This window comes from Astatotilapia calliptera, chromosome 7, assembly GCF_900246225.1.
Source record: "Astatotilapia calliptera chromosome 7, fAstCal1.2, whole genome shotgun sequence".
In the NCBI taxonomy this organism is placed as follows: Eukaryota; Metazoa; Chordata; class Actinopteri; order Cichliformes; family Cichlidae; genus Astatotilapia; species Astatotilapia calliptera.
The window spans coordinates 7,915,889-7,942,758 of NC_039308.1; the positions used below are offsets into that span (position 1 = coordinate 7,915,889).

The 26,870-nt window shown below is 37.6% G+C and overlaps 1 protein-coding gene and 1 pseudogene across 4 annotated transcripts; both read left to right on the forward strand.

Moving 5' to 3' along the window:
• Window positions 1–1,010: 1,010 nt before the first annotated feature.
• Window positions 1,011–2,496, forward strand: LOC113027244 (gamma-interferon-inducible lysosomal thiol reductase pseudogene; annotated as a pseudogene).
• Window positions 2,497–7,136: 4,640 nt separating this feature from the next.
• scarb1 (scavenger receptor class B, member 1) lies at window positions 7,137–24,954 on the forward strand. Of its 4 annotated transcripts, none has more exons than XM_026172819.1 (13): window positions 9,208–9,554; window positions 10,685–10,845; window positions 12,803–12,944; window positions 13,039–13,242; window positions 13,385–13,480; window positions 13,594–13,709; window positions 13,808–13,974; window positions 15,219–15,337; window positions 18,722–18,795; window positions 18,959–19,010; window positions 19,156–19,302; window positions 21,569–21,638; window positions 24,073–24,133. In XM_026172819.1, exons 1-13 carry the CDS (start codon window positions 9,435–9,437, stop codon window positions 24,075–24,077), a joined length of 1,473 nt encoding a protein of 490 aa, XP_026028604.1. In that variant the 5' UTR covers window positions 9,208–9,434; the 3' UTR covers window positions 24,078–24,133. The 4 variants fall into 4 exon arrangements, with proteins under 4 accessions (XP_026028603.1, XP_026028604.1, XP_026028605.1 ...); XM_026172820.1 differs by having other exon boundaries at window positions 9,209–9,554; window positions 21,549–21,638; XM_026172818.1 differs by lacking the exons at window positions 9,208–9,554; window positions 21,569–21,638 and adding an exon at window positions 7,137–7,324 and having other exon boundaries at window positions 24,073–24,954.
• The last annotated feature ends 1,916 nt before the right edge of the window (window positions 24,955–26,870 follow it).

Genomic DNA, 26,870 nt, shown 5'->3' on the forward strand with positions numbered 1-26,870 from the left:
TGCAGGCAACTGCACACAGCAATAAGTGGGTTATCAAAATGATCCCTTACCTTTTACTACAATTTGGATTTGCATGTCACTGCTCTGTCCTTGGATTAGGAAAGGAGTCTCCTCCAAAATATAATCAAAAAAGATCCAGAGTCCTGTTTGCAGGGTTTTCTGTGGTAGTATTAAGGATTTTATGTCCATATGTTGAACTTACCAACCCAGAGAGTGTGTCTCAGGACAATTACTGAAGTTCATTTACCTTTTTTGGTGATCACAGTTTCAAGCAACCCTTGCTGTGTGGAGAAACTGATGGCGTGCATTGCTCAGGTGTAATTTTGGTCCATTCTTCCAGACAACCAGTATTCAAATCCTGAAGGTTCAGTTGGCCCCTTCTATAAACTCTGAGCTGTAGAGAGCACAAAAGGGGCCAACTCAGCAACAGAAGTGGTTGGTTTTGCATAGTGCTTTTAGCAGTTCTAGTACTTTTAATTCCTTTCTCTGAAACCAATTGAGACTTTCTTTGGCTGTGTGTTTTGAGATTGTTGTTCTACCATGATCTTTGCCACTTTCAAAAAAGCTTCCTGTGCATGCAAATGTCTAAAAATATTTGTGAATTTCTCTCTCTGTCAAAGCATCCAAATCATCCAGATCCACAAATAGAGGATGCGTTAAAGCGCCAGTGTAAAGCTGGGGCATGTGGGCTTCCACTTGCGTTACCTATACGAAAACAGAACTTTTAGTTTCAAAGGAAAAGCAGAGATTTGAAAATCTATAAACGCTCTACAATACTGAATACATGCTAACAAATGATTATGGGCATATGGCTTAAAAAAGGTACTGGGTAATGGTGTGGTAGTTTATCTGCTGGGGAAACCATAGACCAAGGGTTCTCAACTCCAGTCCTCAAGAGCTAATTTCCTGCAGCTTTTAGATGCAGCATTACTCCAACACAGCTGGATCAAATGGTTAAATTGCCTCTTCAGCATGTCATCAAGGTTGGGGTTAGAGAGATGAAGGAGCAACCTCGGGGAATTAGGTGGATGGTGAAATTCAGGTGACCTAACAGTGAAAGCAGATACCATTTAGAGATAGAAGTGAGAAAGAGAAACGTGGATTCCTTTGCAGATGCCAACATGAAGCGCTCGGGAATCCTGGCTGTGCTTTTGCTCGTCTGTACTGAACGGAGCGGTTTCGGGATGTGTCATCCCAAACCGGCCTGTCGCTACCCTCCCTCCCAGTGGTGTAGGTCCCTGGAAATAGCGATAGAATGCAGGGTGGAGAAACAGTGTATGGAGGTTAATGCTACCAGGTCAAACCAGGCTGTCCCTGGAGTATCTGTCACACTGTACTATGAGAGTCTGTGTCCAGACTGCAGAGAATTTATCACTCAGCAGCTTTTCCCCACCTGGACAATGCTGCAGGACATCATGGCTGTCACACTGGTGCCCTATGGGAATGCTAAGGAGCTTCGCTCAGCAAACTCTCCCTTCACCTGTCAGCACGGAGAGTCTGAATGCAGAGGAAACATGATCGAGGCCTGCATCCTCAATTTAACCGAACACTCTCTTGCATTTCACATCATCTACTGCATGGAGTCATCTGCAGATGTTCTGAGCGCTGCGCAGTCTTGTCTCCGGCTCTATGCTCCCTCTGTGCCCTGGTCCAGAGTTGACTCGTGTGTCAAAGGAGATCTGGGATACCAGCTGATGCGTGCCAACGCTCTTATGACCAGAGCCCTGAACCCTGCACACACACATGTGCCCTGGATAACCTTCAATGGGGAATACACAGAAGAGAATGAGGACAAAGCAATGTTGTCCCTTTTCCAACTGGTTTGTCATCTCTACAAGGGGGTGAAACCTCCAGCCTGCACTGGAGCTCCCGTCCGGCTTGACAGAAGCTTCTGCTGAACATGAAAAATAAAGTTATATGTCAGTCCTACAGGCAAACAGCCAAATGTGACACGTTAAATTAGCCATACTAATGATTAGTTTGTTTCAGTGTTGTCGTTAATACTATGAAAATGTAAGCATATAGAGTATTATAACTTTCTTGTTTAACAGAGCAGATAACTAAGTTGTCTCTTAATTCAAATATATTTTATAATAACAAATGCAGCCAAACACAGGATAAAAATTTCCATATAATTAATTGGCATTTTCCACTTAAAACACCCTGAACTTCCAAGACTCTTTTGGCTTAAAATGCGAAACAAAAATATATTTAATTTCTCTGACAAAAACATTGGAGTGGCAGGTGGATACATACTTGTGAAGTATACTTGATTTTTAGGCTCCAGAACATAAAATCAGACATCCTATGTTACAGTACTTTGTATCGACAGACACATCTGAAGAATAAATATCTCTATAGAAGTTTGCACGACACAGAGGCTGAAAGAACAAGACTGCATGGACGTGGGTGGAGGCGGTGTCAGTGCAACACGGTCTCTGTGTAGAAGCGGGAACGCTCCCGCTCACCGACACAGATGGCGCTGTATGGCACTGACGTGTTCCTGCAAAGATCCCCGGTGCTGAGTTTAACCTGCTGTAACTCCTCAGACTGTTCAGTGCTGAGCAAATTACACCTGCTGTCAGAAAACTGTTGCTGTATATCTACTTAAAGTATCACACAGGATAAAAATATGAGCTTTTAATTTGTTCGTTTTTGTGTTACAATAAGAGAAAATAATGACTAACTGGAAACACATTATTTGTGTGCCAAAAAGAAGAAGAAAAAACAAAAAGAGAAAGAGAAATGACTCTATGTCCAAATAGATGCCACTGCAACAGAGATGAATGGGATGAAATATCTGTGAAATATCAAAAACTGTGGGTATCAAAAACTGAGCAATATGAGGAAAAATAAAACATTATAATGACAGATATTAGCCATAATGGTTACGTCAGCAATACACACAAATCACATTGCAAACACATGATGTTTTAGGGAAGCTCAAAGCATCTTTTTCGAAACTTCCTTCTATTAAAAGACACCATCAGCATTTGGGATGGAAGGCATGTGAGGAAACGCTTAGTTTAGTAAGTTTAGTGAGGAATGAGGCAAGAATACAATTCCTGCCTGTGAAATGTTAAATGAGGACAACAGATTTCACAGCGTAGTCAGATGAGGAGCTGTCGTGGTCTGTGGCTATCTGGCCTTTTTTCCCTTCATTATGTATGAAGACATCATGTGTCTCCTCAGGAAGAGAGAACGTCTTTATCATCCAAATTTACCAAATCCATAAAAAAAATGGATGACCAGCATTGAATGTCACAACTAAAATGTTTCATATCCTGACATTGCAGTGCGATCTGCCTTTTTAAAGTTAGTGTGAGCTGTGTGGAACACACATGTATTTACAGTACAATTAATGTGAAAAAAAGTGAAATACATTTTTAAAACGGCACAGTTTTTCATAGTACATCTCAAGCCATTCATATTCCGTGTTGTAAATGATGGTGCAGTGGTAAAAATATTATTGTGTTTTAGATAAAATAAAGGTGAGATTCAGTTATTTTTTAGTGCGGTCAAATGTCAAATATGGGGTCAGGGAGACACACTTTAATCCTTCAGGGCCTTTTAGGCAGTCAACAGTTGTACGACTGCCTCAGAGTGTCGGCAGTCATACATATATTGTTTCCAACTAAATCTAGTTGTTTGTCTTTAAGAAAATGAAGTGAGAGTTGCGCCTGTTCATCAACAAATAACACAGCACTTTCACATCAGACAACAAATACAATGTTAAAGAGACTCAATTAAAAGAAATACATAAATTCAAGTACAGGTGCTTCATTAACTGACAATGTTTCATGAATGTAAACAAATTTATTTACACTTGAGGTGTATATTATTATTATTATTATTATTATTATTAGTAGTAGTAGTAGTAGTAGTAGTAGTAGTAGTAGTAGTAGTAGTATATTATAATATTGTTATAATTGTTGCAGCCACATGACATTACTGGTCTTGTTCAAAGAGCCTTGTGTTGATGCCTGCATGTAACCTGTCTTTCTGTCTGTATCAAGAAGTTGTCGAAATTATTTTGTTGAAATGAAATATATTTTGGAAAAAGAATATCTGATTCTAAAGTGAGGCAACTTTAATTATAATGGCAAGCAAAAACTAAAAGAGCTTTTTCTTATCCTTTTTATTTTAACTAGGTCTTCCAAACTGGAAATGTACTCTCAGAAGTGGCCTTGTATCTTTTAAACTGTATGTCAGCAGAAAAATAACCGGATAGTTGGTTTTGAACAATAGCTGTAATCTCAGAAACACTGCCCAATCCTGTTTCCTCCTCTTAAAGAACATTTCCACATACAAGTACTGCCTATTCAGAAGTGACCTTAAAAGACACATCCTCAATAATATAAGAATTAATTGTTTAAGTGACTTCTTAATATAAAAAGCCCTTAAACAATAACAATAAGACAATAACTTCTATCCTGTTTTTCATGTGTATCTGTGACGTTTCATTTCAGTATTTGAGCACCATCTTTTGTAATACCTCTTCAATGGGTTTTGCATCCTGTTCAAATGTCTTCCTCAATCTTTAATTACTTCCATTTCCCTTTCCCATACCAATTGTTTTATTTATTTATTTATTTATTTATAAGTTCCTGATAGCCCTGTGACAGACTGACAACCTGTCCAGGGTGTATCCTGCCTATCGCCCTATGGTGGCTGGGATAGGTTCCAGCCACCCTGCGACCCTGAGTTGGATAAAGAAAATGGAATGATGGAAGTTCCCGATGTTTTCCACAAGATATCTGGTGAAACAACCCTGAACTATCAATTTGTTAAGTGTGAGGTCTTTAGTCATTTCCTCGTCCAAATTCTTAATTTTTCCAGAAGCACACTAAGAGTTACACCTTGAAGAGTTACACCTTTGTTGTAATTTGCTGCTATAAAATTCTTTTACTTCCAATATAAAATTATCATTCTGGCTATTTTATTGTAATAAAACTACAACACTTCCATAATAAAGTTAAACGTTAACACTTACATTTGCTAGCTGGTTGACACGTAAATTAGTGTCCCCCATCAGAGTCAGAAAGGAAGATAAAACAGATTATACCTAATAATGAGACTGACAAGCCTGTGATAACATAAGCAGTATCAGTTTCACAGTCTGACTGCTCTTCATGTCCATTCTCAAAGCACCAGCATGGCAAGAGCAATAAAAGTCAACTTGAGCTTGACAAATGGACTTCAGGAACCAAAAACCGATGACCATGTATCTTTTACATACAGTGCATCCGGAAAGTATTCACAGCGCTTCATTTGTTCCACATTTTGTCATATTACAGCGTTATTCCAAAATGGATTAAATTAATTGTAACCTTAAAATATTAGACACAGTACGCCATAGGGACAACGTGAAAATGTTTGCTTAAAAACTCATTTAATAAATATGTTTATTTAATAAACAAACCAAAAAAGTATTCTAAAAAGTACATAAGTATTCACAGCCTTTTCCATGATACTAAGAATTAAGCTCAGGTGCATCCTGATTCCACTAATCACCTAGCGTAAAATGTTACGCTTTGGGAGTGAGAACGTGTTGAATCATCTGTCCGATGTTTCTACAACTTGATTGGAGTCCATCTCTGGTAATTTCAGTTGACTTGACATCATTTGGAAAGGCATAAATTGGTCCATCAGATGACAGTGCATGTCAAAGGACTAACCAAGCCATGAAGCCCAAAGAATTGCCTGTAGATGTCCAGGACAGGTTTGTATCAAGGCACAGATCTGGGGAAGGGTACAGAAAAAATTCTGCAGCATTGAGGGTCCCAATGAGCACATCGTTTTACGTTATCCATCAATGGATGATGTAGCTCCTCAGTAAAAGCACTTTGAGGTGAGTGTTATTGTGATTTGGTGCTATGTAAGTAAAATTTAATTGAACTGAAATACAAGGTACACGACAGCCTGCCTGGAGTTTTCCTAAAGGAACCTGAAAGGCTCTTAGACATAAGAAACAAAATTCTCTGGTCTGATGAACCAAACATTGAACTCTTTGACCTGAATACCAAACGTCATGCCTGAAGGAAACCAAGCACAGCAGCATTATGCCTTGGGAATGTTTTTCAGCAGCAGGAACGATGAGGGGAAAGATGAATGCAGCAATGCATAGCATTATGCTTGATACAACTTGCTCCAGAGCGCTTGGACTAAGGCAAAGGGTTATATTCCAACAGGACAATGATCCCACATAGCCAAGATAACAAAGGAGTGGCTTTGGGACCACTCTGTGAATGTCCTTGAGTGGCCAAGCCAGATGCTAGACTTGAACCTGATTTAACATATCAGGAGAAATCTGAAAACCAGTGCCCTCCATCCAACTTGATGGAGCTTGCTTGACAAGTGCTACAAAAAAGAATGTGAGAAACTGCCCAAAAATAGGTGTGCCAAACTTGAAGCATCATACTCAAAAAATACTTGTTGCTGTAATTGCTGCCAAAGGTGCTAGCAATGAGCCTAGGCTTTGAATACTTATGTACATGTTAGGGGTGGCTGTAGCTGGTCAATCCCTGGTTGCTCCAATCTAATATCCTTGGGCAACATACTAACCCCAAATTGCTCTCCTATGTGTTCATCAGCGTATGAATGTGTGTGTGAATGTTAGATAGAAAGAACTTATGTAGAAAACACACAGAAAAAAGAGTATTGTATGTGTAAGTATGTATGAGGCAAGTTGCACTTTGAGTGCTCAGATGTCATAGTAAAGTAGTATATGGGAACCAGTCCATTTAACATGTTATATATTCTTTTCTTTTTAATAAAATTGCAAGAATTACAAACTTCAACTTTTTTCATTTGTCACTAGGGTAGAGTATTTTTTGCAGAATTGTGAGGTGAAATGGATTTAAACTATTTTGGAACAAGGCTGCAACATGGAAAAATGTGGAATGTGAAGTGCTGTCAATACTTTTGGGATGCACGGTATTTTTTGCATTTTTTTCCATATATTTTTTGTAGTTCTCTTAAAGTAGTGAAGATGTGCATATACAAGGAGGGGTGGGGTCTGCGGAGAATAAACTCAAGCTGTTCACTCAACTGCTATTTCCTTTGAATACATCACTACCAGTGGCTCGGCTTTAAAACACGACACACTCATTCAGCCTGTTGGCTTGCAGACTCAGAGGCAAGAGGAGCAAAACAGTGTCTTCTTTTATTATCAGACACCACTGATCATTGCTAAGAAGCAACCATGGCCATCAATAAATCCAAAGTAGCTGTTGGATTTATAGTGGCAGGCGGTCTGACTTTGATTTTTGGGGCAATTTCTGTAATTGTGGGACCAACAGTAATAAGCAACCAAGTTGTGAAGGTAAGTATTATCGTTATGTGAATACTTCAGAGTTTTATAATCAGGGTGCTCTGTTTATTTCCTGTTCCATTTTAATTTCTTTGTCTTTTTTCTTTTGCTTAAGCGAATATAAATTCTTGTTTTTCTTTATTTTGCATAAAGGCAAAGCTTCATCACAAAAGTTAGTTAGACTCATTCAGGTTGACATTTGCAGGTATAGCAACCATCTTATTGTATATGGAGTGTTTAAATAGCTTATCTATTATCTACAAAGAGCACTTGTCTTTGACTACATATTTATTGTGTCAGGTATTTGCATATGTAGTCTGTTTACTCCTATTAACATTTTATTTAACAAAAAAATAAAATACCAATGTTTCACCAATGATGAACCAATGATTCCAAGCATGAAGGTTGCAGACATCATGGCACTGACTTCTGATCTGTTAGCTGAATGTTCACATGTCCAGACTACAGTTATCTATTTTAGATACACATATGTGCAGGTATATGTGTATGTATATGTATACATATGTATATTTAGTGTGTACATGTGTGTGTGTCTGTGTGCGTATACATGTCTATACTTATAGATACTTATAGATATCTATTACTTACATAGCAGTAGAAGAGTTAAATTTCTTGCATATTTCCAGAACCCTCTATCCATAATCACATACTGTGTATGCTACCGTTGTATATAGTGTATCATCCTCCTTATTTTGTATTTGTTTGTATTTTATTTGTATTTTTGTATTTTTCTCCTGCTATTTGTACCTGAGCTGAGGTAGCGCACAAATTTCCCCGCCGTGGGATCAATAAAGTCTTATCTTATCTTATCTTATCTTATCTTATCCTATCTTATCTTATCTTATCTTATCTTATCCTATCTTATCTTATCTTATCTTATCTTATCTTATCTTATCTTATCTTATCTTATCTTATCTTATCTTATCTTATCTTATCTTATCTTATCTTATCTTATCTTATCTTATCTTATCTTATCCTATCTTATCTTATCTTATCTTATCTTATCTTATCTTATCTTATCTTATCTTATCTTATCTAGATGCAATGATATTTCCAGTAAAACCTCTGAAAACGAAACAAAGGAGGCTCTTAAGTGTTCTTAAAAACTGCTTCAAACACGTTCTTATATCTGGACCCATGCACTGCTTTATCTAAATGAGGCAGAAATCTTTTTGGCAGGAGATTAAACCTCATGTGAGCTTTTATAGACCATCCATTCATCCATTCTCTTCCGCTTATCCAACTCAGGTCAGGGTCGGGCCTGTCCCAGCTTCCATAGGGCGAGAAGCAGGGTACACTCTGCACAGGTTGCCAGCCTAACACATAAAAACAGCATCTGGTATTCCCGTGCGGTATCCCATCCATGTGCTGTCCAGGCCCGACGCTGCTTAATATTCAGGATAAGCCATAAGCCATAGCACCCTGTTGCCTCACAGCAGGAAGGTCCTGAGTTTGGTTAATAAAAAAAATCCCCAAATGCAATACTTGATCTGAATATTAAACTTTTAAAATTAAAGTAGAATTATAGATGAAAGGTGGCAAAAATATTTTTCCTTGAAGAATATCAAATAAATCAGAATAAAAGTATGTAACCACAGACTGTCTTTGAAATTGGACTTGAATGGTACAATAATATGGTTACTTCCGGCGCCCCTCTTGTGTGGCAGCCTGTTACAGGAGCTCTGCTCATTTCTGAGCCCTTTCCTATTTTCCTCCTTTAATACTAAAGTAAATTTAAGAATACACTATGCCTACAGCATACCAAAAGCTCTTGCCACTTGGGAGATATCTTGAAAGATCGGGCAATTACTTAAGCTTTTACTTATGGCCCGATATAGAGAGCGGGAACTCCATTTCCCAGAATCCTCGGTAGGCGTGTCAAACAGCGCAAATACAGCGACAATAAAAGCAGGTCAGAACATCATCGATTAGAGAGATGAGCGATTCGCAGAGATCTCAGAGGAATGTACGTTTAATTATAAGTTTTGTTTCATGCCGAGACTCTGGTGGAGTCATTAAGCTGACTCCGTTTATCTTTACCGACAAAAAGTGCGGACACGGACAAAACAAAGCTACGAAGACTCACTGACAGCCTGTCAATATGGCAATTAAACGACCTAAAGTTGCTATTGGATTCATAGTGGCAGGTGTGCTGATGGTGCTTTTCGGCACAATTATGTGTTTTGTGGTGCCATTAGTCATCGACGACCAAATAGTAAAGGTAAGAAACGTCCTGACACGGATAGTTAGCATGTTTTACACATGTGCTTGTATGTGCTGAGTCAAGCAAGATTCACCTTTAATCGTACCCGAGGACTTAAGTACTTCAAAGAGCCTCCAGAGTTAACCAGTAAATGATAACAGGCGCGTGCAGATAAGCTAATCAGTAAATGCATGTAGTCAGATTAAGTAACAATGCTAATAGCTCCGGAAAAACTTTCTGAGGCTTTTAAAGAGTCAAGCATGTCCAATGTTAGTAAAATGATTTGATTAACTAACTAAACTATTATTGGTAATGTCATTTATTTCCATATTAAAAATCACAACAGGCGGAGGTTTTTCAACTTTCCTTTCACTCAATATATCCCAGTAAAACGATACAAGTAATATTATTATTTAAATAATATGCAGAACAGGAAAAAATACGTGCAAAAGTATTGCCTACTTCCTTAGTTTGCTTTATTTCTGTTGTCAGTTCACAGTGCTGCTTTTTCCCGTTAGCAGCGAACTCTTTAAGTTGTAGTTGGTTCCCTTTTGAGTTGAACTTTGTAGTTAGGGCACATGCAGACACGCTGTCATCCTACCCTGTTTGAGCTAAATATGAGGCTACAAAACATAAACATGGTGAGAAATATAGCATTTCTACATACCAGGTGTTTGAACTGTACTGCACTATCAAAGACTGGATGTATTTAATAATTTTATTTTCATTTTTCACATAGAAAAATCCAGAAAGCATAGTTACATAGTGTTTTTACTTTCTAACTAATCACTCAATGTGCTCAATTTAGTAATTGCATAAGGAGCACCACAAAGAAGTATTCTTAAAAGGAATAGATTCATATCATATTTGTAGGAACATTTGTGACTATAACAAAAACCTAAATGTAAATAATAGATTAAAATTAGAATGAAATATAATGTTGTGTAACTTTTAAGATGATGAACCACAATCTCAGGATTTGGGACCTTTTAGGTAAATAAAATAAAATAAGAAATATAGCAATTTGAAGGTGTCCCCTTGAATTTAGTTTTTTTTTTTTCTCTATTAGTTTGTGAAAATGTATAAAAACCTTAATGACGAAAATGCTCATTCTTTTGCTTTTGTTTTTTTCCTCTCTTTCACATCAGCACACAGTAATTGATCCAAAGAATGATCTCACATACACCATGTGGAAAGACATCCCTGTGCCGTTCTTTATGTCAGTCTACTTCTTCAATGTCCTCAATCCTGCTGAGATACTGAAAGGAGAAAAGCCGATGGTGGAACAGAGAGGACCTTATGTTTACAGGTACACAATTTAACTCCTGAGGACTTGTGCTCAACCTTAACTATCAGTTAAAAACTTTAAATTGTTGGATACTTAAACTTCAATAAAGTTTGCTCCAGTAAAACTCCAAATGGACTTATTTTTTTGTAATAAAGTTAGATTCATAAAATTAATAATTTTATTAATAAATTAGAAATTTTATTAATGGTATAATACTCTGTATGTCCCAGAAAGCTCCTGTTTATAAAAAATGTAAAAGAATTAAAGATCCATTTTACTGGAAGGAACTTCATTGGTAAACTGGAGCTAAGTAAATGGTCTGTATTTGTATAGCGCTTTTCTAGTCCGTAAGGACCCCAAAGCGCTTTACACAACCTGTCGTCCACCCATTCACACACACATTCACACACTGGTGATGGCAAGCTACATTGTAGCCACAGCCACCCTGGGGCGCACTGACAGAGGCGAGGCTGCCGAACACTGGCACCACCGGGCCCTCTGACCACCACCAGTAGGCAATGGGTGAAGTGTCTTGCCCAAGGACACAACGACCGAGGCTGTCCAAGCCGGGGCTCGAACCGGCAACCTTCCAATTACAAGGCGAACTTCCAACTCTTGAGCCACGATCGCCCTTGACTATGATCATGATAGCATAGTGTACGGTGGCTAGATGACGCTGGGTCGAAGGTTGTTGTACAGGTTATTATGAAACTAGACTCAGTCAGTGCTCCAGCTGTTCATGTTTTGTGCATTGTTTCTGGATTTTAAATCTTTCTAGCTATTTTACTAATTCATGATATTGTTAATTTTGTGCATTAAGTAGACCTTGAGTGTTTTTAAAGACACCAGCAAAAGAAATGTATTATTAATGTCATTAATAGTGACTGCTTAACTGCTTTCTACAGACTTATTACTGTTCTAGGAGTTTACATCCTTTGCTACAATTTAAAAATAAAATAAAATAAAAAATTTTGTTTTAGATTGCAACAGGATCTCTTTTACAACTTCATCTTAAATAATCAATTTTTGCTCCTTTTTGCCCTTTAAGAAACTGGTTGACGAATCGGTGGTTCGATATTAATTGCAACTATTGCCACCTACAGATCTCGTTGAATGCCATTTATCAGTATAACAGATAACATTAAACTTAAGCCTAACCCAAATTAAACAAAACTTAATTTTTTTTTTTCTTCTAAACCTAGAACGTAGAAGTGAAAACTAATTTTAGAAGTAGAAGTGTAAACAATTTTAAACAAGTGTTATAAGCGTGAGCTACAATTTATATCCGTCCAAAAGGTGTTTAAGAATTAATTTTTTTTTAAATATATGGCTAAACTTGTTTTTTTTACATATTGTAATTGGACTGAAACATGCTCACTGTCATAAGTTTTGGTCATGTCCACAAGAGCATGTGTTCACCTTTTGGGATTTGAAAGGGAGGGGGGGGGGGGAGGAAGCATTCTGGAAGGATGTGATTCTTATTTAAAGGAGAGAGGTTGCAAATGGTAGACCACTTCAGACTTTTCTATTGAAAACAACTATCAGGACATTCCAGAAATAAATTAAAATGATTTGGCTGCAACAACCTGAGACACCAGAAGAGCTTTTGTGTCTGATGTTTTAAGGTCTGTCAATTTTTGACTTTCTCGTAAGGATAACTGAATCCATTAAACCAGGGGTCCCCAATCTCAGTCCACGAGGGCCGGTGTCCCTGCAGGTTTTAGATTTCACCCTGGGTCAACACACCTGAATCACATGATTAGTTCATTACCAGGCCTCTGGAGAACTTCAAGACATGTTGAGAAGGTAATTTATCCATTTAAATCAGCTGTGATGGATCAAGGAGACATCTAAAACCTGCAGGGACACCGGCCCTCGTGGACTGAGATTGGGGACCCCTGCATTAAACCCTTAAGATGTGTGTACAGAGGTGGACTTGAAGCACAGGTTTTGAGTGGACATATTACCTTTCTTCCAGAAAGCAGTGTCAGAAGGAAAACATTACATTCCATCCCAACGGTACAGTGTCCTACAGGGAATACAGACAGTACCACTTCGAGCCCTCCATGTCTGCTGGGAACGAGTCTGATGTTGTCACAATTCCAAACATGTTGGTGTTGGTAAGACATTGTTGCCACCTCCTCACTTCTTGATTGGTTCAATAATTTCCTCAGTTTTCTGCTTTTTCACAGCCTGTGGCTTCTGTAATTTTAGGGTGCATCAGTGATGATGGAAAACTTGCCCTATGTACTGCGCCTCATGATGAGTGCAACCTTTAAAACTTTTAAAGAAGGTCCCTTCCTGACCAAGCCTGTAGGGGAGCTTATGTGGGGTTATGACAGTGGACTAGTGGATTTTCTAAATCAATACCTGCCAGGAATGATTCCCACATCAGGAAAATTTGGCCTCTTTTCAGAAGTAAGTATTAGAAATGCTTCGTTATCCTCTCTATCTGATTACTATGAGCATAATAGGTTCAGTTTAAGGAACAGATTTGTCTCTTGCATGAAATTTCTTTGAGCAGGTAAAGAAAGGTGTCTGCCTTTTATGCTTTCTTTAGTTCAACAACTCCAACACTGGCCTGTTCACAGTCTTTACTGGAAAAGATGACATTAGAAAAGTCCACAGAGTCGACTCTTGGAATGGTCTGACTGAGGTATGATGCCAGCAGATTGTGTTTTGTTGCTGTTGTTTTTTGTTTTTGTTTTCCTTCCCCTCACACCATTTTATTTTTCACACTGTAACTGGCCTCTTTCTCTTTGGTGATAGCTGCCATACTGGAGGACTGCTCAGTCTAACATGATCAATGGAACAGCTGGGCAGATGTGGCCTCCTTTCATGACGAAACAGAGCACTTTGCCTTTCTACAGCCCTGATGCGTGCAGGTAAAATGCTTTGCAGAATTGTACTTTTTTTTTTTTTTTTTTCCCTCAGTTCTGCCTCTCCCATTATTCCTTCATATATTTACCCATTGTTTTTCCAGGTCTATGGAGCTGGTTTATCAGCGTCCTGGAGAGATGAACGGAATCCCTCTATATCGATATGTTGCACCCAAGACCCTTTTTGCCAATGGGACGGATTATGCTCCCAATGAAGGCTTCTGCCCCTGTAGACAGTCTGGACTCCTCAATGTTAGCAGTTGCCGCCACAGTGAGTAATGATGATCAGTGTAGGCGAAATAAATATTCAGTCCATCACAGCATTCCCAGAGGTTATTAGAAAGACCTACCACTACCCATTTCTTTATATTTTGAAAAAAATAAATAAAATGTGTACAATAGTTTTTGAAGTCTGGGGTGTTGAAATCCCAAATTTAGATTCATCATTCCATGAAACCTGTTGCCACTGATTTTCAGACAGCTCATGGTCCAGATGTATTTCTTAGGTCCCATGTAAGGTCTTTGCTGGATTTTCCTCCCCTATTTCATGGGGGCATGACTTTCAGATAATGATTGTCTGCTGTCGAGTCTTTTTTTTTTTTTTTTTTTTTTGTTTTTTTTTTGTTGTTTTTTTTTTTTTTTAAAACCCTGATATTTTTTTTTCTTATTTTGTCCTCTGCCTGTCCAGTTTCCTTTATAGGAACTCACTACACTCAAGTTAGTATGCCAAGGCTTATTAACTTTTCAGTTAATACCACTTTGTGAATCACCTTGATGGCACAAAACTATGCACTGATAAAAATGCTAGACCTTTTGGAGTTTTTCATAGATTCATCTAAAGAAATTTCTGGAACAATTTATGTTATTTTTTTATTTTTTTTCACAGGCTCTTGGTAATAAAATTCTTAAAGATAGAATTTTAAAAAGAACGCAAAAATTTATTTATTTTTTGTCCACGAAAATAAAAACTGCCAGTTTTGAAACCCGAGGCAACAAGGGAAATGGCTACCAAAAACAACGCTGTGGTCCCGGAATCTGATCTAGCAGCAGGTGTATATAGTTGCCTTCACATCCACCTTCGTTGTAGCCTTTATGTCACATACTCATTATATCGCAGGACACTCAGCTGCGTTGCTATTATGATGGCCACGCACATTCGGTGTTACTCGATTGTAGTTGAAAATAGTCGATAAGAACAGGTACTAATGGAAAAGGGGCTAAAGCTAATCGTTCTGCTGTGCTTCAAAACAGTGTTACAACCATGTGAGCCGGCTTTTTCCGGTGGTTCTCAACAATTGGAGCAATTTCAAGCATTTTCATGCAAGGTTAGGCATTGCATGAAAATGCCTAACCTTTCCACAGGTGTGAAAACATCCTTAACTAAACCAATGCGATCTTAGAGACATGGCAGGGATTGCCAACAAGCCATGAGTTGTGAGTGTACTTGATAGATTTTTTTTTTTTTTTTTCTCAATGGGCCAGTTTATTAATGTTGCCATTCTTTGAACATTTTAGACTCTCCAGTCTTCATCTCTCATCCTCACTTCTTTAATGCTGATCCTGTGCTGCTGGACTACGTGCAGGGTCTTAATCCCAGTGAGGAGAAGCACGGCCTCTTCATAGACATTCACCCAGTGAGTATACAGCACACACACCACAGTGTGTACAGTTGGTCATCATAATTTTGATTCAAAGCTCATAGGTTAGCAATGTTTTCTATTGATGCAGTAGTTATTTGTGGGCTTTTTTTTTTTTGTTTCTCTTTGTTCTGTTTTTTAAACGCATCTCTTCCCATTGCTTATTAGAAATGGTATATACTTAATTTATGCTTTCATGTTACTGTGAAGACTCCAACTTAAGCTGCAACTCTTTTTAAATTTGATTTTATTTTGGAACAGACCCACTTGCAAGACTCTCAAGTGAAAGTGCATTTGTGATCAATGAAAAGTGTGTAACATTTTGTAACTGGCTTATATTTAAAATGAATGTCATTAGTCTGCAATATTGTTGTAAGGATATTAGAAGTCAGCCCCATTGTCCTTGAAACCTGCTGTGATCATGAGTGTAGCTGGACTCTTGCATATCATAGACCTTCTGTTATTTGTCAAGTTTTATGGCACAGAGAGAAGCATGTAGGGTGCATTTTGACCTATAAGAGGCCATCCTGATGGCAAATTTGTGGAAGAATTTAGTTAAAGGTTGTATCGTACCATTATCACTTACATCCAACTGTTTTTGTTCTTTTCTACAATACAAGACCAAGTCTGTCACCTTCTCAGTCTTCCTCAAACACTTAAAGTTAGATTCCTTATCACATTGCAATCATTCAGTCATCACTAATGCAAAATAGCAGTGATAAAGCGGTAAGCTAAGGGGATGAGGTTTAAAGTTAATGTTTATTTTTCTGGATGGTAAAGCAATAGGAAAATTGATATGTAGTTTTATTACTGTACAGTCACGCAGTAACCTGTGTGCTACAGTACAGAAAAAGCCAATGACTGATAAGACTAAAAAGATATTCCCATGTGTCATTCCTTATGCAACTCTGCCTGTGTAAAAATCACATGCAGCGTTTTTAGTGATAGCTGTGGTTGTGATAAGGTAATTGGAAATTTGATTATTTCTCCATGTTATCTATTGCTTCAATAAAATAAAAAAAATCTCAGTTGATACAGAAATGATTTTTGCTTCATAGATTAAACCTTACAACATTGTTCAGTCAATTCCATCAAGCCCACGTTGATATCAAGTTAATGATAAAGGGACATCAGTCGGCATGGGGTTCCATTAAGTATAGTGTTTAGTTTTTTTTTTTGTTGTGACTAAGAGTGTAAGTTTTGAAAACAAGAAACGGTACTTTCTTCATCTAAAGATGAATTTATATAAGAACAAAGACATTTATAGGCCATCTTCTGGGCTAAGACTGCGGTTTACTGGTAAAGTAGATCGGGAAAGGCAATACTGCACCTGTGAAGAGTCACTCTTTACTTAAGGCCCCATGTTATTTAAGAGCAAAGATAGTGATTTGATAAACATACAAAAAGTTATTTATTAAAATATCTTAATGAAAAAACAATTAACAGTATATTGACAGGCAAAGAAGTCTGCAAGAGCTTGGAAGTCTGCATTTTCACTGCTGAGTGATTCTCATGATTTGCGAGGTTTTGCTCAATTTGATGGATTCATTAGATAATTTGCATTTGTCACCATTTGCTGATGCTGATTACATTTTAATCAAAGACATAATTGAACTCTTCCTTATTAGAAAATATTGTTTTTATAATTTTGTAAGAAAATGACTTAATAGTTTACAATAAAAAAAAGAGCATTTAATAAAACTAACTCTAAAGCATGTTTTCACTTTAAAAAAGTATGTTTTTCGTTTTTATTACTGATGAGAGATTTTTGCAAATCAGATTTGTATTTCATTCATTATGAAAAGATGTACACATTTTTACATTTGAAGTCATTTCCGCATTAAGTTATTATAATCAACTTTTAAAAATTGCATTGCCTTTAACCTTTATTGCTAATGTTAAATGTTGAGTTTGCTAAAACACCACCACTGGTACAGTTTGGTCTTGATTTCCTAATACAGTCTTTTTTTCTATAACGGTCATTAAGATAAGGTAATTGGAAATTGGGCTATTCCTGTATAACTGCTGTTGTTTGTCAGTTAAAGGGTTATTAAAAACGTTCTATGATGCCAATAAAAAGTCAGTATTGATAGTGAAAGAGTTTTTACTGTCCGGATAAAAGCTCACAAGATGTTCAGTGGATTTCAGCAGGGCAACATTCACACTTAAGTTAATAATTAAGAAACATCAGATGGCTTGGGATTTTTATGGCTCTATCATACGATAGAGCCAAGTATCCTGACTCTTGAACATGGCACTGAGGACACTGGTTTTATCTCTTAGTTTTCTTCTCTTTCTCTCAGTGCCAGAAATTTGAATCTTTTTGGTACATTTAGTTTGTGCTGACATGAAATGTCAAGGAAATGATAGGGAACTCGTGTGTGGTATTTTTACCAAAGTAATGTTACATGAGACACATGACTTGACTTGACATTATAACTTGAGCATTACAATAAAATGTATGGCACTCATTTCTGTCATACATGTATATTATGCACATTTTTCTTTTAGATCTTCTGTTCTGTTTTGGCTCTGCCAACAGCTGCATTCCTATTGTCTATCCTCAGCTGTCGTCTTTCTCCTGCCTTCAGCCCATATTAACTTTTTATCAGAGCCACATGTCTGGAAGTGAACTTTGTAGTTTGTTTTATGGACACATTGAGCTAAAATCTCTTGGAAAAAAATGTCAATAAAAGATGAGAGAATTGTGTACAGCAGTAGATTAAAATATTTTAAAAGTTTGGCTAACTCACAAAATGTAATAGAAAAGCTGGACCATATTTATTTATTTTGCTTTTCAAAGCTGATTCGCTACAAATCACTGCAATCTGTCAGCTGTGCTGTTGAGCTAATTGTATTACACTTCTTTTAGTGAGGAGACTTTTTTCAGTGTGTATAGAACTATGGATTTTTTTTAAAGTGTAGCAGACATGTTTTCTCCTTTCAAGCACGTCTTTTCATGTAGAGTAAAGCAAGTCTGTGCCCAGGCTACATGTAATTTCCTGTGGGTTCAAAAAGTAAATGGTTGCTTTCAGCTTCAGGTTACTATGCAAAATGTCCTGTACTGGAAATGGCTTGTAGGCTCACCCACATTGAGTTCGGCAAAGCTTTTAAAGTTAAAATCACTTGAGTCCATTTTGTAGAGATAAAAAATAAATAATATGAAGCTAAAAGTGAACAGCAGTTATGTGCATCCTCCCTCAGATGAACCAGTCAAACAGAACATTTCCTCCTTGAGTTTATTGTTAAAATTATGTGACCATATCTTTAATTGCTACCTGGAGATTTGCATGTTCCAGCACATTTATGGTGTTTGAGGTATAATTCCCTCCTTTTTTATTCCCAGTGTGAGATCTGTATATTTTTGTTGTCTTTTTGCAGCAAACGGGTGTCCCTCTGAATGTGTCCATCCGCCTGCAGCTCAACCTCTACATGAAAAAAGTCTCAGGAATTACGTAAAGAACTATTCCCTTAACTACTATCACGCCAGAGACATTGTCATGTATTGTTTTATATGTTGTGATCTTTAAATATGAAAGGGTCTTGGATATTTCCTGCCTTTCTTACCATTTGCTATGTAACCTTGGAGTGTAAAGTTGAATGTCCTTGTCCTTCTAGTGAAACTGGAAAGATTTCTGATGTGGTGATGCCTATGATCTGGTTTGAGGAGGTGAGTTATTAATGATATAGATGATGTAGTGTCTTTACATCTATTCTTCTGCAATTTTTTTTTTTTTTGCACAAACAGATTAAAATTCTACAGAATGGTTCTGTGTGGATTAAAATGTTGTAAGTGTTTTATTTATCCTCTTCAGAACGGATATATTGATGGCCCAATCGTCAATACGTTCCGTACAAACTTGGTTGTTCTACCTACTGTTTTGGAATACCTACAGTACATCCTCATAGGGCTTGGTCTGGCAACCATCATCATCGCTGCTGTAGTGTATCGCAAAGTGAAGGTAAAGCTGCCACACAGGATTCAGGCCAGCATGTTATCTTGTTTAACTGCACGTTGCATTTTGGGTTTTTTTTTCTTCCCTACACCAATGAAAGAAAAGGAGTAGGGAGGCATGCCCTGAAGCTGCTCTCATTGAGTTTCAGGATTAAAATTTGTAAATTAGTCAATAAGTAAATAAACAGAGAAAAAGGTAAATTGGTAGTAATTAATAAAGTATCTCGATCAGTTGCACTCACTTCTGCTCCTTTCCTTGCATTCATGTGACAGAATCATTAACTTGGTATCTAACCCCCCCTCCCCCGCGCGCCCCGACTGACTCGACATCGGGTCATGTTACTGTGGTAACCTCCATCACATTATTAGTATTATGGTCTGTTGATGTTCAAACTAATGCCATGCAAAATATCCGCTATGGCTTAATTAGGTGTGGCACAGTAAACGGTAGTGCTTGTCAGTAAGTAAGTAAATTTTTTTTATTTTTTTTTATATATAGCACATTTCTAGATAAAAGATCACAAAGTGCTTCACAAGGTATAAAGCAAACAGTCAAAAGTTAAAAAAAAAAATGCAATTTTAAAAAGATGTGTTTTTAGCTGTTTTTTAAAAGTAATCACTGAGTCTGCAGATCTTAAGTTCTGAGGAAGAGAATTCCACAGTCTGGCGGCCACAGTAGCAAAAGCTCTATCACCCTTGGTTTTCAGTCTTGTATACTGCATAACAAGTAGGCCCTGATCACAAGACCTCAGGGACCTACTAGGGGCCATAGGGCTGTAAAAGTTCAATGATGTACGCTGGTGCTTGTTCTTGAAGAGCCTTAAATGTCAGAACCAGAATCTTAAAATGGACTCTGAATTCAACGGGGAGCCAGTGCAGCTGTATAAGCAATGGTGTTACATGAGAGTATTTCGATGTTTTTGTCAGAAGCCTTGCTGCAGCATTTTGGACAATCTGCAGACGCTCCAGGGAGTTTTTGTTTAGACATGTAAACAGTGAATTACAGTAGTCCAATCGTGATGAAAGCATAAGGAAAAAAGTCTTGTTGAGTCATCATGTTATATTGTCTTGTTTTTTTTTAATAACAAAAGCAAAAACAAGTAGTTTTTGGATTTGATCGCACATGAAAAGGTAGGTATTGTATTGCCAGATATAAAGCTGCAGCCATTTATACTAAGCTAATATTTATTTTTTGCTTGCCAATTAAATGTAGACATGGCAGTGTTATCTTACTATTCAACTGTCAGTATAAATTATCATTAATGGCAAGCCCCCCCCAATTTCTTCATATATTGTATGTAAGTATTTATTTCTTATTTTACATTTAACAGTTTAGATAATTGTTTTCCCATTTTGTTAAGGTATGAAAATTGTCACTAGGCTTATGAGAGTCAAGAAGGTAGTAGCAACACTGGCCCCAAAACTTTTGTTTGAGCCAAAGTGTACTTACTGAGAAGTTATTAAGTGAGTAGTGGCAGCTGTTAATATCAAACTTAATTTTTTATGTTGTTGTTGTTAATTAATTAATTTTTATTTATTTTGCAGCGGTCTAACTTAAATGTTTCACTGAGCTCCACATTTATCAAGAATGTTGGGGTGTGTAAAACCTTTCACTCATTCAAACCTAAATTGTTTTGCCAGATCAAATGATTATTTGATTTAAACTGTAGTAACTGAATTCATTTTTTGGAGTTTTTAAAGACTGATTAGAGTGGAGGGGAAAATATGTGTGGTTTATATCCTGAAATTGGAGAGATTTCCTGCTTTCAGGTTTTTGTTATTAGCATGAAAGTACACACTGAATATAATGGTGTTAACAATCCAAATTTCTTGAAACATTATTGGTTTGAGGTTCTCTGATACGAATACTATGGTTTTGATTTTACAACCTACTTTTTTTTTACTTGGATCTTGAAAAAAATCTTTGCATTTGATAGTTTTTATTAAATTATTATTATTTATAATTCAATGCTACATAAAATTAGAATGATAATCTTCCATGTAAACAAGCTGACAGTGTCCATTTTCATAAGTATCATTTTAAAAAGACTAACGTAACCAACTGCATGTCCCTTTGATTAATTGCATGGAAATCAAATTATCACCTCAAATGACTCCCTGCATGAATCCTTACACTATCTCTCTACACAATCTCTAGCAGTCTAATATGAAAAACCCAAATGACTATCAAAATCCCGTTAGCAACCTTCTCTGTTTAAATTTTCGGATTGGCTGATTTTTTTTTTTTTAAAGGCAATTTGGTCATCTTTTAGGCAGCCGAGAAAGAGCCAGTAAAAGGCTCACATGGCCTTGAAACAAAGAAGAAAAGTATCAGTACTTCAGGTGGGTGCACACATGCAGGTGAACACATGTACCCTATAAGAGTATTGTTCATTTATGTTCAGAGTTTTTTAAAACCTAGAACACCTTGGCAATAAAAGCACATTTTCTACCTAGACTGAAAAGTTAACTCAAACTATTGTTTTCGACTGATATTGGAGTATTTAGTATTTAGCCGTCCAGTTCAACCATGACAATATGGATGAACAACCACCTTTTTGGGCTTTTACTGCATTCTGATCAGTAAAATACTTCCTGGGTCTAGTTTAAGGAATGATTGTTTGTTTTTAAACCAGGTTTGCTATCAATGTAACCATTTTGTCTCTTACTAACTACAGATGTAAAGAAACCTGTGTGTGTCTTTGTACTTGTTTTTTTGGAAGAGGGAACACACATCCTCCTCACAGAGCTTTAGTAAGTAACGGGTCAGAGGAGAGAGGTGTGAGGGCTGCAGGTAGTCTTTTTGTGCAGGTATGAGCAGATGGGAGGTGTGAATGGTTGTCTTTGAAATTTGCAGTAGAAGGTGTTAAGGTCATCAGGAAGCTGGGGATGGTAAATGGACATATTCTTAGGCTACGTCCACACTAGCCCGGATAGATTTGAAAACGGCATTTTCGTCTGAAAATGCTCCTCGTCCACACTAGCGTTTCAGTCGTTTTCACAGAGTTGTGCGTCCACATTGAAACGGCCGAAAACGCTTACATCCCAGTCCTGCGCAAAAGTGAGTGAGATTTAAAGGATTGGGGGAAAAAAAAAAAAGCTATCTGGAGCATGTACAAACTGATATTAATCTTTTTTAGGGCTGTCAAAAGTGAGAGCAATCAAAACAACTGCTGTATAATGCCCTCCGCTATGTTTAATTGGTCACATGACTAAAATGCGTCATCCTTTTAGAAAGTCTGCATTTTCGAGCGTCCACACTGTGACGGGATAGCTCCATTTTGAAATGTATGCGTTTTCAAGAGTTTCTAAAACGCTGCGTTTTTCCTTGAGGAAAACGCTGTCTCAGTGTGGACGGAAGCCAAAACTGAGAGAAAACTATGCGTTTTCAAACGAAAATGCATTAGTGTGGACGTAGCCTTATGTAGCACTTTTCTACTCTCCAGGAGTATTCAAAGTGCTCTATACACACCCATTCACACAAGCACTGTTATCTATACTTTCAGTGCTTTCTAACTGTCATTCATGGATGCATTGGAGAGCAAGTCGGGGTTAGTATCTTGCCCAAAGATATTTGGCATGCAAACTGGGGGAGCCAGGGGTCGAACCAACCTTCCAACCAGCAGCTGACCTGCTCTACCTCCTACAGACAGCTGCAGCCACAGGGGTGGCTGTAGCTGTCTGTCCCAAACTGGGGGCACAGATTTTTCTTAAGCAGAAAACTTATTGGAAGCAACTTGTGGTAAACAGAGATCGTAGAAAGTGAATGATGTTCAATGACTTAAAGCGACTACAGGTGAAATTTATGCTGGAGAAACTACCAATAAGAGCAAAGGATACTACTGATTGACATATGACCTGCTTGTAAATTCATTAAAGGGTCAGATAGGCAGCTTGACCCTGGAAACTCTGCAAGCTACCAGGTGGCAGATTCAAAGTAATCTGTAATTAGTGAATCTAGTGTGTGCAGGGATATGGAGTTCCTACCAGTGTTTGTTCAGGTACATGGCACAATGTTATGGAGCATAAAGGTATTTATTGGCATTTTTGATGTGTTTTATGTCTTCATTTGTGTTTTATTATAGTGTTACAGTGACTTTAATGAAAGTGAAAGGAATAAAAATCAAGTATTTATATTATGTTTTTCCCAACATTACTTATTTGAATCTTTTCCTGGAATTTTTGATTAGGAAAATGCAAAATGTGACCACACTTAGTTTCATTAACACTGTTTTATTTCCCAGTACTAGTACTATTATATTGATGTTTGACCTTATCCAATTTGCAAAATAATAATCCACATCACTGTAGCTGCGGCTACAGTGATGTGGATTATTATTTTGCATTATATTATAGAATATATTTCTTGTGTTTCCTCAGAATATCTCAGTGTGCTTGTCCCAAGCTAGAGGAGGTGGCAAGGGAGAGGAGAGCTGGATAGATGGCAGTGTGTTTGTCAGACGGGGTTTTAACCCTTTGCAGTTGCAGTGGTTACTCTTTTCATATTACTGCTGCCTTGGACTATCCAGAAGAGTCTAAGCAGTCATTTATTGCCCAGTTATTGGGGCTGAATGTATACAGTGTCTGCTCAAATGCCACTGGATATTATAAAGTCTTTTATATGGAGTTTTTTTTTTTTTTTTCTTCATCCAACCAATTGACAAAATTGTTGATAAATCAAACTTCTAACCTTTTCAGGTTGGCCATGACTAGACCACAGGGTGATTTTATTATTCAACTAATAACCTTTTTTTTTTTTATTTTGTTCCTAACACAGAGTAATCAACCTGACCACAGCAACCTATCGGATGGAATCAAATGTAGTTCAGCTGAAGAGAGGGACTCTCTGCTACAAGATGACATGAACTGAATGATGCGCAAATAAGCCCATCCAGCTGTTGTTGTGGACTTACCAGCATCCTCCAAGTATAATTTAACTGAAACACTGTCACAAGTGGTTTTGCAATTGTGTGTATTTATATACATATTAAGAAGTAAAGCAATAATGTAATCTTTTCATATAGAATAAGATTTATGGAACTCTATAACTCAGTATGGGTTTATGTTCTGGCTGCATGAGTTGAAACTGTTTTGTCTCTCAAGACAGAACAAGAGAAGATTTGGAAACCACCTTTTTTTTTTTTTTTTTTTTTTTTTCCTTTAGTTCAAATCTTCCAAAAAACAACAACAAATAGGCTATTCTTTCCAGTTGCCAGTCTAAACCCATTGAGCCTGTTATGATCATCATCACATTTGAAATGGAGCAATTTATAATTTCATAATTTTATGCTTCAGCAGTAATTACTGTGGTGATTATTTATATGGTAACTTGAAAGAAATGTTTTGGTGAGTTAAAAAAACAAAACAAAATAGAACCATCCAACATAACGGTCTTACCTTTGCCATGAAAGCATTTATCTGCATTAAGTTTTACATGCACTGAGGATTATAGAGAGATGTTGGAACTACTTGTCGAGGCTCAAGCTGTCAAACGTCTGACCACCTGTGAGTCAAGCAGAGCTGATGCACTCCTGTTTCTGTATCACTGTATTCTGTAAAGCTGTATTTCTTGAAATGTATGAGGATAATGCAGTTTGGTGCAAAGCACCTTCTTAAAAAAAGTTAATAAATTAAAAGAAACATGGCGGTTAAGTATAAATGTGTCCCTGTTGTCATTATGTGGTGTGTTTTTGTTTTTCATATTTGAATTCCAGCTTTTTTTTTTTTTAAATTATTTTTTGGATGGGTTATCTACAGTGGGGCAAAAAAGTATTTAGTCAGCCACCGATTGTGCAAGTTCCCCCACTTAAAATGATGACAGAGGTCAGTAATTTGCACCAGAGGTACACTTCAACTGTGAGAGACAGAATGTGGAAAAAAAAAATCCATGAATTCACATGGTAGGATTTGCTTCACAGTAGGTATGGTGTTCTTGGGATGCAACTCAGTATTCTTCTTCCTCCAAACACGACGAGTTGAGTTTATACCAAAAAGTTCTACTTTGGTTTCATCTGACCACATGACATTCTCCCAATCCTCTGCTGTATCATCCATGTGCTCTCTGGCAAACTTCAGACGGGCCTGGACATGCACTGGCTTCAGCAGCGGAACACGTCTGGCACTGCGGGATTTGATTCCCTGCCGTTGTAGTGTGTTACTGATGGTGACCTTTGTTACTTTGGTCCCAGCTCTCTGCAGGTCATTCACCAGGTCCCCCCGTGTGGTTCTGGGATCTTTGCTCACCGTTCTCATGATCATTTTGACCCCACGGGATGAGATCTTGCGTGGAGCCCCAGATCGAGGGAGATTATCAGTGGTCTTGTATATCTTCCACTTTCTGATTGCTCCCACAGTTGATTTTTTTCACACCAAGCTGCTTGCCTATTGTAGATTCACTCTTCCCAGTCTGGTGCAGGTCTACAATACTTTTCCTGGTGTCCTTCGAAAGCTCTTTGGTCTTGGCCTTGGCGGAGTTTGGAGTCTGACTGTTTGAGGCTGTGGACAGGTGTCTTTTATACAGATGATGAGTTCAAACAGGTGCCATTCATACAGGTAACGAGTGGGGGACAGAAAAGCTTCTTACAGAAGACGTTACAGGTCTGTGAGAGCCAGAGATTTTCCTTGTTTGAGGTGACCAAATACTTATTTTCCACCCTGATTTACGAATAAATTCTTTACAAATCCTACCATGTGAATTCATGGATTTTTTTTTCACATTCTGTCTCTCACAGTTGAAGTGTACCTCTGGTGCAAATTACTGACCTCTGTCATCATTTTAAGTGGGGGAACTTGCACAATCGGTGGCTGACTAAATACTTTTTTGCCCCACTGTATGCTACATGTTGCATGCAAATAGAAAACATTGCCTGAAAAACTCTTAATTTGTCTGCTCCGAATCGCTCTGTTGTGACAGACCAGGTACACAAAGACAGAGCAACAGAAACAATAGGCCCAAAGGTCAGTGATAGCAGTTCTCCAAGAAACCAGTAAAGATTTGGGAATCTGGCTTGTAGTGGTGGACAAGTCAGGACTACCAGGTCCCTATACTATGAAGCTCATGCAACACATCCAGGTTATCTTTCTGTTATCTGAATTTATTTCCCCTAACATTGTTGATTGGAATAAACGGTCACATGAAGCTGATTATCAAGTTGGTAAGTTAACCAAGGATTTTCCTGGCATGTTCCCCAAACAAGGGTGGTGTTGGCAGCATCGGACCAATCTACAAGAGAGATATTTTATGAATCATATGACTCTTCTTCCACAGGAAAGGACTGCTGCTACCTGTACGAGTGTGACTATTTAGACTTGAGTTTGTTTTAGAATTTAGATTTTATTATATTTATCCCCATTTATTGTTGTGATTTATTATTGCCTTTTTACTGCTCTTTTTAAACGTTTTCATTTGTACTGACTATTGCACTGTAGAGGCTGGTGAGAAACAGTATTTCATTTCAGTCTGTCATTTCGTATGGTATTACCCAAACTTCTTGAAGTTGAAGGAAATGGTTTCAGTGACACCTACAACAGAAACATTATCTAGACTGCATGAAAAGAAACACACCTACCTGTTCC